Source organism: Microcaecilia unicolor, chromosome 3, assembly GCF_901765095.1.
Source record: "Microcaecilia unicolor chromosome 3, aMicUni1.1, whole genome shotgun sequence".
Lineage (NCBI taxonomy): Eukaryota > Metazoa > Chordata > Amphibia > Gymnophiona > Siphonopidae > Microcaecilia > Microcaecilia unicolor.
Genome location: NC_044033.1, coordinates 246,215,905 through 246,229,036, shown reverse-complemented (window position 1 = coordinate 246,229,036; position 13,132 = coordinate 246,215,905). Strand labels below are relative to the sequence as shown.

Sequence of the window (13,132 nt, the reverse complement as noted above, 5' to 3'; positions counted from 1 at the left end):
GCATTGTTTATATGATGTCTATGTAAATTGAATCTTGTCTTAAGCATCTGGCCTGTTTCTCCAATATAGCATCCTTCATTACATTTTTTACACTGAATGATATATACCACATTGGAAGATGAGCAAGTGAAAGATCCCTTTATGTTGAATATCTTTCCTTTGTGGATGACTTTGGGGTCCTGTGAAATATTTTGGCATAGTTTGCAACTGGATAAATTGCAGGGAAGTGTGCCCTTCTGTTCCTTTTCAGTCTGTGAAGGAAGTTTACTTCTGATTAGCTTGTGTTTTAAATTGGGTGGCTGTCGGAAGGCCAGTACTGGTGGGGATGGGAATATCTCTTTCAGTAATTCATCCTCCTGGAGTATAGGTTGTAGATCTCTTATGATTTTCCTCAGTTTTTCCAGCTCTGGATTGTATGTCACTACAAGCGGGATTCTGTCTGTGGATCTTTTCTTTTTGTACTGTAGCAGATTCTCCCTGGGTGTTTTGAGGGAGGAGGCAATATTCTTGGAGATTATTTTGGGGTTGTAGCCCTTCTGTTTGAAGGATTCAGTCAGGGTTTTAAGGTGTCTGTCTCTGTCCCCTGGGTCAGAGCAGATACGGTGGTATCTTGTGGCTTGGCTGTAAATGATGGATCTTTTTGTATGTGAAGGATGGAAGCTGGAGTTGTGGAGATAGCTACATCTGTCTGTGGGTTTCTTGTATACAGATGTTTGTATACAGCCATCACTGATTGAGACCGTGGTGTCCAAAAAATTGACTTTTTCTGGGGAGTAGTCAATTTTGAATCTGATTGTAGGATGGTATGTATTGAATGCAGAATAAAATTGTTTCAGAGTTTCTTCACCCTCCGTCCAAATCATAAAAATGTCATCGATGTACCGGTAGTATTTTAGAGGTTTGGTCTGGTGTGTATTCAGAAATGTCTCTTCCAGCTCAGCCATAAAAAGGTTGGCATATTGGGGTGCTGTCCTGGTGCCCATCGCAGTGCCCATTATTTGCAGATAGATATCATTGTTAAAGTGGAAGTAGTTGTGAGTTAAGATGAATTTGATTAATTTTGTGATAGTTTCTGGTGAGTATTGATGGTCCAGTGTGGATTTTTTTAGGAGTCTTCCACATGCAGCTATGCCATCCGCATGTGGAATGTTGCTGTATAGTGATTCTACATCCATCGTGACCAGAAGGGTGTTAGGTGGTAGTTGCTTGATATTTTTCAATTTATTCAGAAAGTCTGTGGTGTCTTGTATGAAACTGTTAGTTTTGTGTACGAGAGGTTTCAGAATTCCCTCTATGAATCCAGATATTTCTTCCGTGAGTGTGCCAATACCTGATATGATTGGTCTGCCAGGGTTTCCCAGTTTGTGGATCTTGGGTAGCATGTAAATGTGCCTACGGAAGGTTGATTTGGTATGAGTTTCTTCAGGTGAGGTTGCGCTTGTGTAGGAAATGTTTTGATAAGGTCTTTCAGCTGTTTTGTGTAATCCTGTGTGGGGTCCTCAGTTAGTTTCCTGTAGTATTTATTGTCTGAGAGCTGTTTGTGCCCCTCAAAGAGGCAGTAAATAAATCCTAATAAATAAATAAATAAATATGTTTGCCTGAGATTCTTTGTAATTTTTCAAGATTTCACCTAACGAGCTGGGTATAAACCTAAAGAGAAGGAAACTTTTTAACCAATTAAATATCATAACCCTAAAACTTAAAGGGCCTGCCTTCATAAATTGGGTTGGCCATTTATCTAGTTGACAAACAGATTTTCTAGATCACATTCTCAGTTGATTTCCATCTGTCCATTGGACATCATGAAAACCACCCCATATCACACATACGATATCCACTGGAATTGAATCAATTTCTTGATTACACAGCGATGCAATCAAAGAGGCTGAAATACAGGGGGCAGGGGGAAAGGAGGAGGTGCTGTGGATCATGTATAGATCTCTGGCTCGGATGGAGAGATCTGACTGAAGAGTGAGGGGGAAATATCTATAGGACATGGATTTTAGCATCCTATCTGCAGGTTAGGAAATCCCACGGTACTTTTACATGTATTAATGCAGACAGAAACATTACACACACATTCCTGACCACATAAAAGCACAATGACAGGTCCTGATCCTGGGTCTATACTCTATTAAAGAAACCACATGGATGAAATAAAAGAGGCAGCTCTCCTTTCCTCCATGCATTCTCCTAAAATTATCATAAATTCCCCCAGACCAAATCCCCGCCAGACTATACATTCTTCAGACAGGATGTTGCAATTCACTTCTTTAGGTTAAAGTCTTCTATCAACACCACAAGGTTACTGGTCTAGTCTGAAACAGGGAAACAGAAGGGAAGGCTGGAAGAGCTGCCCAGGGACACTTTTTCCTTTTATTTATTTGATATACCGCAATGGGTCAAAAACAGATATCTATGCAGTTTATATGGAATAAATTAAAAATCCAAGAAGAGAGAAAGGAGGAGACGGGGGGGGGGGGGGGGGGGGGGGGGGAGAAAGGTTTAAGTAGCAGAAGGAGCCAAAGATCTGAGAGAAAAGGTGGGCTTTAAGGTGCTTTTTGGATGCCGTGAGGGTGGTTTGATTCTTAATGTGGGAGGGGTGTGAGCTCCAGAGCTGGGGGTAAGTGTTGGTGGCCTGACTTCCTCTTCATGTTCCTCACTGGCCATCTGTTCTCCCTTTGACTTGGGCTGGTGGGGTCAATGCAAATGTATGCAGCAGACCATTAAAGTATATTTTGCAATCCAGGCAATGAAAGTGGTTTTTCAGATCCCCAAATTTCCTTTCTATGATTGATCATGTACTGGGCTGAACCCTGCTGTACCGTTCCTCTGCTGGATTCTGTGCTGCCAATATGGGGGGGGGGGGGGGGGGGGTCATCAGCCACCTCTTTGTGCGTATTTCCCTGGCACCTGTGCTGCACCGTGGACAAGAGGAGAGAGAAGAATTTCTTACCTGATCAGAAATCAGGGCAGACATTTCCTTCTCAACTGAATTCTGCAACTGCTGGATAGATGAATAAGACAGGAGCAGACTGGGCTGATTCCAGGTCTCAGATATGATCCCTCCGCTCCCCCTCTGCAGATCTGGGACCGGACCTTGCAGGGATTCCCAGATCCCAGAGCCAGAAAGATTTTGCTTTTACCCTGATTCTCCTCCGCTGCTCTTTTGCAGCCCTGCAGAGCCAGAGAAAGAAAACCCAACAGAGCAGGCGCAGAAGAATCTTAGTCCCTCCCATTTGCCGACATCACTCAAGGCTCGCCCACCTCCTTAAGGTTGATCTTCCACAACTGAAGAACAGGAGACGGCATGAGCCTCGCTGGCCCATTAACCCCGGGGTTCTATATATTGCGCTGAGCGTTCCGCGCGGAAAGGAAGCGTATTCCATAAAAACGCACATAACCTAATTGGTTAACGAACTAATCAGCGCTGATAATTGGATATTGGTTTATAATATAATTGGTTTATTATAATTTATAATTGGCTTGTAAGAGAATCAAGAAAGGTGCAAAGCTTCACATTTTCTTAGGTGCCCCCCTTGCTGTCTTTGTTGCTTTGGGTTTGGCAGCCTTTGCTGGGCTTTTCTTCACTTTCGTTTTCACCGGTTTAGCTTTAGCCCGGCTTTTAGCCACTTTCTTGGGTTTAACCGCTTTCGCCTTTTTGGGGCTCTTAGCTACTCTTGGTAGCGGCTGCTGACGGTTTCTTGGCTCTCTTCGGACTCACTCCCGTCAATGGAGTGGAGGAGTGGCCTAGTGGGTCTTGCAATCCAGAGGTGGCAGGTTCAAATCCCACTGCTGCTCCTTGTGATCTTGGGCAAGTCACTTAACCCTCCATTGCCTCAGGTACAAGCTTAGATTGTGAGTCCTCCTGGGACAGAGAAATATCCAGTGTACCTGAATGTAACTCACCTTGAGCTACTACTGAAAAAGGTGTGAGCAAAATCCAAATAAATAAAATTATTAGCACTAGTTGGTATTAATTAGAAGTTACATGCAATACTTGCCAAGTGCTGTGTAATTCTAATGCCCCTGCTGCAAAGGGGTGTGGTTCTGGGCATTCCAAAAAACTAACGGCAGGGTTATAGAATATACCTCCTAACATGCAGCCCTCCTTCCATGTAAAAAGGACAAGGCTAGGTGCTGCTTGGTATATTCTATAACTCCCTAGGCATAGTCTATAAACCACACCTAGATATAGGTAGACTGAGTAGCCTAGTGGTTAGTGCAGTGGCCTTTGATCCTGGGGAACTGGATTTGCTTCCTACTGCAGTTCCTTGTGACTCTGGACAAGTCACTTAACCCTCCGTTGCCCCAGGTACAAATAAGTACCTGTACATACCATATAAACCACTTTGGATATAATTGCAAAAACCACAGCAAGGCTGTATATCACCCCATTCCCTTTCCCCTTCCCCCTCCCCTTTACAGAATACACCTAGGAGGAATTTTTTTCAGCAGTGGGACTGCTTATGCAAGGTCCATCTGTACAAAGCTGTTCCAGTTGGATAGGCAGTACCTTAAAAAGTGGAGGATAAAGGATTTTTTTAATTTGACAGCTTTTTATTTGAAAGTCTCCCATATGAAATAAAATTGAAAATCACTAAAACATAAAAAATTATTGTAGCTGGTAGAAACAGCAGTAATAAGCCCTCTGTATTTTTTGCTCATTGGATAACCAGTTTCCTGGAATTCGTTGCCAGTTAATGTGGTAAAGGTGGTTAGCTTAGCAGAGTTTAAAAAAGGTTTGGACAGCTTCCTAAAGGAAAAGTCCATAGACCATTATTAAATTGGACTTGGGGAAAATCCACTATTTCTGGGATAAGCAGCATAAAATGTTTTGTACTTTTTTGGGATCTTGCCAGGTATTTGTGACTTGGATTGGCCACTGTTGGAAACAGGATACTGGGCTTGATGGACCTTTGGTCTGTCCCAGTATGGCAATACTTATGTACTTAACTGTTGTTGTAATCTGTTGTGTTGTAAAGATGGAATATATTGAAATTAAATGGAAGTAAAATTAAACTCTCCTTTCATTGGGGCTCATGGAATCACATCTTCCCCTCATCTCTTTTGCAAAGTTTACCTTTTAGATACACAAATTGATTATTCTGTTTTGAGCATGCTTCTGGGATAAGTGGTTTTATAAGTCACAATAATAAAAATAAATATTTTGTTTCATGCAGATCTCTCATTTGTTGAAATATTTATTTATTACATTTGTACCCTGCGCTTTCCCACACATGGCAGGCTCAATGCGGCTTACATAGTAACAATATAAAGAATTACAAAGTTGTAAGAAGAATATACAGTTTGTAGTAAACGCAAAGTTGATGGGGTTAATGGATAAGTGAATTGAACATAGGAGGGATTGGGTGCAGAAGGAAATGGGCGTTGGGAGGTAGGCGTAGGAAGATGGAGAGGAATGGATATGGGGTAGCAAAAAGGATAATGGGAAACATGGTCAATGTATAACAATTGTCAATAAGAATCATGTGGGCAAGCTTTGGTTAGGTTGAATCGTTAGGGTAGGCTATCTTGAAGAGATGGGTCTTCAGTGCTTTTTTGAAGGGCAAAAGGCCATTAATGGTATGGATAGGTCTTGGTAGAGCATTCCAAAGCTGGCAACCTGAAAAGGAAAAATTGGATGCGTAGAAGGATTTGTACATAATACCTTTGAAGTTGGGGAGGTGTAGATTAAGGTAAGTACGGGAAGACGTCAAACTGTTCCTGGTTGGGAGGTCGATAAGGTGATTCATGTAGGTGGGGGCTTCTCCATGTAATATCTTGTAAATCATTGTGTGGACTTTAAAGTTAATTCTTTCTCTGATGGGGAGCCAGTGAAGCTTCTTTCGAAGAGGTGTTGCACTATCGAATCTTGACTTGCCAAAAATAAGTCTGGCTGCCGTGTTTGGGAAGTCTGGAGCTTTTTCAATATTAGGGACTTACAACCTAAAAAAACACTGTTGCAATAATCTGCGTGTGTGAGTACAGTGGATTGTACTAGGTTCCGGAAGGTGTCCAAGGGAAGATATGATTTCACTTGTTGCAAAATCCATCATTGTACATCATCTGCGTAAATGAATGGGTTAAGGCCTTGGTTGGTTAAGGACTTGGCTAGTGGGGTCATCATTAGATTGAAAAGCGTCAGTGATAATGGTGATCATTGAGGTACTCCGCAGTCTGCTTTCCATGGTGGTGATATATTCGAGTTTGATTTCACTTGATATGTTCTGGTAGTTAGGAAACCCTTGATCCAACTAAGTACACTTCCTCCAATCCCGAAGTAATCTAGGAGTCTTAGTAGTATTTTATGGTTTACCATGTTGAACACACTAGACATGTCGAACTGAAGGAGTAGTATACTTTTACCTGTTGCTATTTCCTGTTTGAATTTGGCTAGGAGAGTGATTAGTACTGTGCTGTGGATGGGGCGAAATCCTGATTGTGATTCATGTAGTATTGAAAATTTGTTTATGTAATCAGTAAGTTGTTTGGTTACCATGCTTTCCATCAGTTTGACTACCAGTAGGATAGATGCTACTGGGTGGTAGTTGGTGATTTCGTCTGTTTTTTTCTTGGTGTCTTTTGGTATTGGGGTAAGTAGGATGTTGCCATTTTTCTTAGGGAAAAGACTTTGTTGAAGCATGTAATTTAGGTGGGATGTGAGGTCTGCTATGAAGCGGTGAGGAGCAGATTTTATTAGGTAGTTGGGGCAGGTACCCAATTTACAGTGAGTATTGGAGAACCTATTAATTGCCTGGGTGACTGTTTCAGTGCTGAGGGCAGTGAAGTTTGACCAGATTTGGTCCACTGGGTATTCTCCGTGGGTTGGGTCCATACCATCGATTAAATTTTCTATATCGGTTATGTTCTGAGGTAGCGTGTTGCGTAGGTTAGCAATTTTTTTGTTTAAGTATTTGGCAAGTTTGTCTGCAGATGGGATGTCTGTATTGGTTATGGTGACCGAGGTAGTGTCTAATAGTTTCTTCACGAGTTGGTATAATTTTTTCGTGTCTTTGTAGTCTGGTCCTATTTTGGTTTTGTAATATGACATTTTGGTTTGTCTTCTTGCGTATTTGTATTTTCTTTGCAGTCGTTTCCAAGCTTTGAGTGTGTGTGTATCTTTTATTTAATATAATCAATGCTTTTTTTGTGCCGGTACGCGCTGGTACGGTGTACCGGCACCTTTTTTGTAGGTCCCCTCCCCGACCCAGTCCACACCTGCCTACCAGCTCCGTGCCGACGACCCTGTTCTCCTGCTACCCGGCACCGTGACCCAGCCTTTAAAAAAATCTACGAAGTGGTGGAGCGGTGCCTCGCGTCTCTCTGCAAAAGAAGAAAAATCGCCTCGTCAGCCGGCCTTCCCTCACTGTGTCCTGCCCTCTGATGTAACTTCCTATTTCCGCAAGGGCGGAACACAATGAGGGAAGGCTGGCCGACGAGGCGATTTTTCTTCTTTTACAGGCAGACGCAAGGCACCGCTCCGCCACTTCGTAGATTTTTTTAAAGGCTGGGTCACGGTGCCGGGTGGCAGGAGAAGAGGGTCGTCGGCACGGAGCTGGTAGGCAGGTGGGGACTGGGTCGGGGGGGGGGCTCAGATGGGTATGGGTGGCTGGAGGGAGGGGGAGCAGGGAAATGAGGAGAGTCGCTGGACATGGGTGGATGGCAGGGGGGACAGGGGGGTTGCTGGACATGGGTGGATGGCAGGGGGGACAGGAGGGTCGCTGGACATGGGTGGATGGCAGGGGGAAGAGAGAATCACTGGACATGGGTGGATGGCAGGGGGAATAGAGGATCGCTGGACATGGATGGATGGCAGGGGGGACGGGGGGTCACTGGACATGGGTAGATGGCAGGGGGAAGAGAGAATCGCTGGACATGGGTGGATGGCAGGGGGGACAGGGGGGTCGCTGGACAGGGATGGATGGCAGGGGGGTTGCTGGACATGGGTGGATGGCAGGGGGAAGAGAGAATCACTGGACATGGGTGGATGGCAGGGGGGACGGCGGGTTGCTGGACATGGGTGGATGGCAGGGGGGACAGGAGGGTCGCTGGACATGGGTGGATGGAGGGCAGGGGAGAGGAGGGCTGCTAGACATGGGTGGATGGGAGGAGAGGGAAGGGAGAGAGAAGAAATGCTGGACATGAATGGAGGAGAGGGAAGGGAGAGAGAAGAAATGCTGGACAAGGATGGAGGCGAGGAAAGAGTGAGGAAGGAGATGAGATGAGGGAAAAGGAAGAGAGGAGAAAAACTGCACATGGATGTAGAAAATAGGCAGAAGCTGGATCCACTGGACAGTCAAGTCTGCGGAGGACCCAGCTTTTACTTACGGATGTAGGGCAAGAAATGAAGAAGAAAGGAGGAAAATAAAGAAATAAATGGAAAGGAAGCCCTGGAAACGGAGTTAAGAGGACAGACAGCAGCAGAATCAGATACTGAGCCAGCATGATCAGAAAAACAAAGTCACCAGACAACAAAGGTAGAAAAAATCATTTTATTTTCATTTTAGTGTCTGGAATATGTCCAATTTGAGAATTTACATCTGCTGTCTTATTTTGCACTGCGTATACTGGAGCTGTAACAACTTACAGAAATTATTTATAATGAAAAAAAATCACATTTTTTTCTCCTATACTAGTATAATATTTTCAATGATGTCTGTTTATATGCGCTATGGCTGGTATAAGGGGTGTGGCAAATGTGGGTATGGCTATAATAGGGGTGGAGTCATATGTGGTGACTCCGCCCACATTGAGTACCGGCACCTTTTTTTTCTACAAAAAAAGCACTGAATATAATATAACTAAATGGGCTATAAGCCCCTAATGTGGCCCATTGGTTTCCTTATATTTTGTTCTTATGATGACTTATACTGTGGCCAAAATGGAAAACTTATCTCTTCTATCTGGTCGATAATAAAAGGAGCTCATTGTGAACACTGTCCACTCTAAAAAGTTGTTTTGTGGCTGTTCATGAAGAAAATGTGGAGGATAAAGGATTTTTTTTACATTTATACCCCACAATGAACCCAAGCTTGCTTGGGATAATGTGGCTTACATTTGAAAATATAGGGCCCTTTGTGCATGCTACAGGTGTCAGTTTCAAACTACCTCCCGGCTACCACCTGGTCCAGGCGGTAATTTCATTTTTGACGCTCGTCCACTACGCACGACTGAAAATATTTTTTATCTTCTGGCTCGTGGTGCTATCTGGGCGGTAATTGACATTTTACGTGAAGTGATGATTACTGCCCGGTTAAAGCGTGAGACCTTACCGCTAAGTAAATGGGTGATGGTAAGGTCTCATGCCCAAAATGGACGTGCACCAATTTTAATTTTGCCACACGTCCATTTTCAGCCCACCAAAAAGGCTTTTTTTGCAGGTGTGCTGAAAAATGGACCTGCGTCTGTTCAACTTATTAAAAGGACCACACAGTGAGACAGAATAATAGAATTCAGTAACATCATGGGAGCAAGTAGATGGATATGCCTGAAACATTTAAGGAAATTGAGATTACCACATATACTGTGAAAGATCCGTCCCTCCTCCCGGGGTCCTCAGGATCTTGCCTCTGCCCTGGCCACTCCGGCTAAGAGTCAGGATACCTGTCTCAGCCTCCTAGCCCACTGCAGTTCACAGGGCAGGGCTTAAAGCAATCCAAACTCCAGAAAACAAAATCAGTAAGTATCTTTATTCTCTTGGGATTCACAGTCCAGCAGTTCAGAATTCAAGCAGGCAAAAAAAAAACAAACACAATCCCACTGTTTCTCCTTTTGGGGTCACGGCACAGCAGGACAGAAAAACACTCCCCTCCCCTGCTTCCAGAACTCAGTTTGTTCCACCTTAAGCAGTCTACAGCCCCGTGCTCTCCTTCTCCCCCTCCCCTTTGAAAAGGGGGAGCATGTCTGTGAAGGGCAGTCAAAAAAAAAACACACACAGAAAAAAGAAAGCCCCTGCTCCAGGTTTCCTCCCTGTGGCAAACAGTCCCAATAAACAGTTCCCAATAAACCACTTCTTCAGGCTTGAGCAAACACTTTCCCACAACAGCTTCCTCCTGCTGTGAGCAGTTCACACAGGGGGAGTCAATAACCCCTCTTCAACCAGCACTCTTTAACACACTGTTCAAAACAGCCTGAACTCGCTTTGGGGAGAAAAAAGGTCCCACCCTTTCTTGGGTCACTCTCTCAATACACTGACCCTCCTCCCTCATGACTCTCTTTCCCCTTGCAACCCAGCTGCCATACCACGAGTTTACCTGCTTTTTCAGCTTTTTCCCTAAGGAATGAGCCCAGGCTGTGAGGTCCATCGGTTCCTCTGGGCTCTCCTCTCTCTCCCTCTCCTCAGCCTCTTGCCATTCCATGGGTTCCTGGTCCCACCCTCTTTTCAGCTGTTCCTGGTTCACTTGATTACCCTCCAGCAGGGGCGTATCTGGACTCCGGCGGTAGGGGGGGCCAGAGCCAGAGGGAGGGGGCACATTTTAGCCCCCCCCCCGCCGCCGCCGCCGAGTCCCCACCGCCGAGCCCCCACCGCCACCAATGACTCCACCCCCCTCCCGCCGCCAACCCTCCCCCGCTGCCGTTGCTTACTTTTGCTGGCGGGGGACCCCAACCCCCGCCAGCCGCGGTCTGCTTCCACCTGCCGCTGCCGTAAAAACTTCTTCTTCAGCCGGCGGGGGACCCCAAACCCCCGCCAGCCGCCCCGCGGTGTTTAAAATTCATCTTCGGCCTCCGTGGCCGTGCTGCTGTGATAGGCGCTGTTGAAATCCACTTCGGAGTCTGACGTCGTTGTACGTTGTACGTGCTGCGACGTCAGACTCCGAAGTGGATTTCAACAGCGCCTATCACAGCAGCACGGCCACGGAGGCCGAAGATGAATTTTAAACACCGCGGGGCGGCTGGCGGGGGTTTGGGGTCCCCCGCCGGCTGAAGAAGAAGTTTTTACGGCAGCGGCAGGTGGAAGCAGACCTCGGCTGGCGGGGGTTGGGGTCCCCCGCCAGCAAAAGTAAGCAACGGCAGCGGGGGAGGGTTGATGGCGGTAGGGGGGGTCCAGGGCAAAATCTGCGGGGGCCCAGGCCCCTGAGGCCCCACGCAGATACGCCCCTGCCCTCCAGGGGCCCTCCTTGCCTTGTCAGAGTTCTCCCCTGTGGCCTGCTGGGGAAGGTAATCTCTGTACCAGGGCTTGCGCCGGGGCTGCTGGGTGATGTAGTCTTTTTCTCTCCTCCATTTTTCAGGGGGCATTACCCTTTCTCTTCTCTCTCTCTGGGGAGGTAGTAAAGGCAAGGCTCTGTTCTGTCTCCTTCTGTTCTTGAGCCTCCTCACTTCTTCCCCTTCTACTTCCATCTGCTCCACCCCCTTTTCCTCCCCTTCACAATACCCAACTGGAAATTTAAATGGACATACCAATTTTCATTTTGCCGTACATCCTTTCTTGCAGGTGTGCTGAAAAATGGACCTGCGCAGGTCCAATACACACCAGGGGTGTAGCTAGATGGGGCCATGGGGCATGGGCCCCTGCAGATTTAGCCCTGGTCCCCTGCTTTCACCCCCCCCTCCCGCCGCCGACCCTCCCCTGCTACCAGGTACCTTTGCTGGTGGGGGTCCCCAACCCCCGTTAGCTGAAGTCCTCTTCAGTGCTGGTTTCCGGCGCGTTGCTGATCTGGATTCTGTTTCTGTGCACATAGGAACGTGCAGGACGTCAGGACTCATAGAAACAGAATCCAGATCAGCGAATGCGCTAGACTCAGAGACCGGCGCTGAAGGGGACTTCGTCTGGCGGGGGTTGGGGACCCCCGCCAGCAAAGGTACCTGGTGGTGGAGGGTTGGCGGCAGCGGCAGGAGGCCGGGGTCGAAAGGGACGGGGGAGGGGGCTAAAATGTGCCCCCTCACCTCGGGCTCTGGACCCCCTTCCCGCCGAAGTCTGGCTACACTCTGATACACGCATCTACACCAGTGCAGGCAATTTTTCAGTGCAACTATGTAAAAGGTCCCCACAGTGAGACAGAATAATAGAATTTAGTAACATCATGGGAGCAAGTAGATGAATATGTCTGAAACATTTAAGAAAGTTGAGATTACCATATATACCCAACTGGACATTTAAGAGTCTGTCCTTTAATTATGCTGCATTTTCAGAGATCATAGCCATAAGTATAGACAGTTATTCAAAGATTATCAGATGCACACAACAGAACAGACATCCATACACACATTGCAAAAAGGAAACAACAACTTCAACAGAGTACATCCAAAATGTACATTTATGTTTAAATCATCTTTATTCAAAGCACAACCTCTTGGTAGATAAGTTTCATACAAAACAAGAAAAACCAGTGAACCATCAACATGGAACAATATAAACTTTTACAGAAAACATTTCCAAAGAGTCCTTCCCCTCTTGCTTTTCCCTCCCTTCCTATAAGCCCCACCCAACTGTTTCCAGCCACCAAAATAACACAACAGATGTACAGACAAGTAGGACCCAAAGCAGTATGAAACAAGTAAAGTCATTAACAACACATAAGAACATGAGCGTTTGCCATACTGGGACAGACCGAAGGCCCATCGAGTCCAGTATCCTGTTTCCAATAGTGGCCAATCTAGGTCACAAATACCTGGCAAGAATACAGTTTATGATGCTTATCCTAGAAATAAACAGTGGATTTTCCCCAAGGCTATGTTAATATTGGCTTATGGACTTTTATCAGGAAGTTATCCAAACCTTTTTTTAAACCCCGCTAAGCTAGCTGCTTTTACAACACTTTCTGGCAATTAATTCCAGTGTTTAATTACACGTTGAGTGAAGAAATATTTTCTCTGAGCTTCATTGCGTGCCCCCTGTTTCCAATAGTGGCCAATCTAGGTCACAAATACCTGGCAAGAATACAGTTTATGATGCTTATCCTAGAAATAAACAGTGGATTTTCCCCAAGGCTATGTTAATATTGGCTTATGGACTTTTATCAGGAAGTTATCCAAACCTTTTTTTAAACCCCGCTAAGCTAGCTGCTTTTACAACACTTTCTGGCAATTAATTCCAGTGTTTAATTACACGTTGAGTGAAGAAATATTTTCTCTGAGCTTCATTGCGTGCCCCCTAGTCTTACTATTTTTGGAACGAGTACACAAGTGTTTC

At 45.7% G+C, this 13,132-nt stretch overlaps 2 protein-coding genes across 2 annotated transcripts in view; both read right to left on the bottom strand.

Moving 5' to 3' along the window:
* LOC115466397 (zinc finger protein 2-like) overlaps positions 1-3,251 on the bottom strand; it is a 45,576-nt gene extending 42,325 nt beyond the window's left edge. Inside the window, exon 1 of the mRNA XM_030197594.1 lies at positions 2,957-3,251. Coding sequence (XP_030053454.1) covers positions 2,957-2,980 — 24 coding nt within the window. The 5' untranslated portion in view covers positions 2,981-3,251. The remainder of the gene's footprint in view (positions 1-2,956) is intronic.
* The window catches only part of LOC115466400 (oocyte zinc finger protein XlCOF22-like), a 206,651-nt gene that overhangs the window by 127,407 nt on the left and 66,112 nt on the right, over positions 1-13,132 (bottom strand). The gene's annotated exons all lie outside the window — the stretch shown is intronic.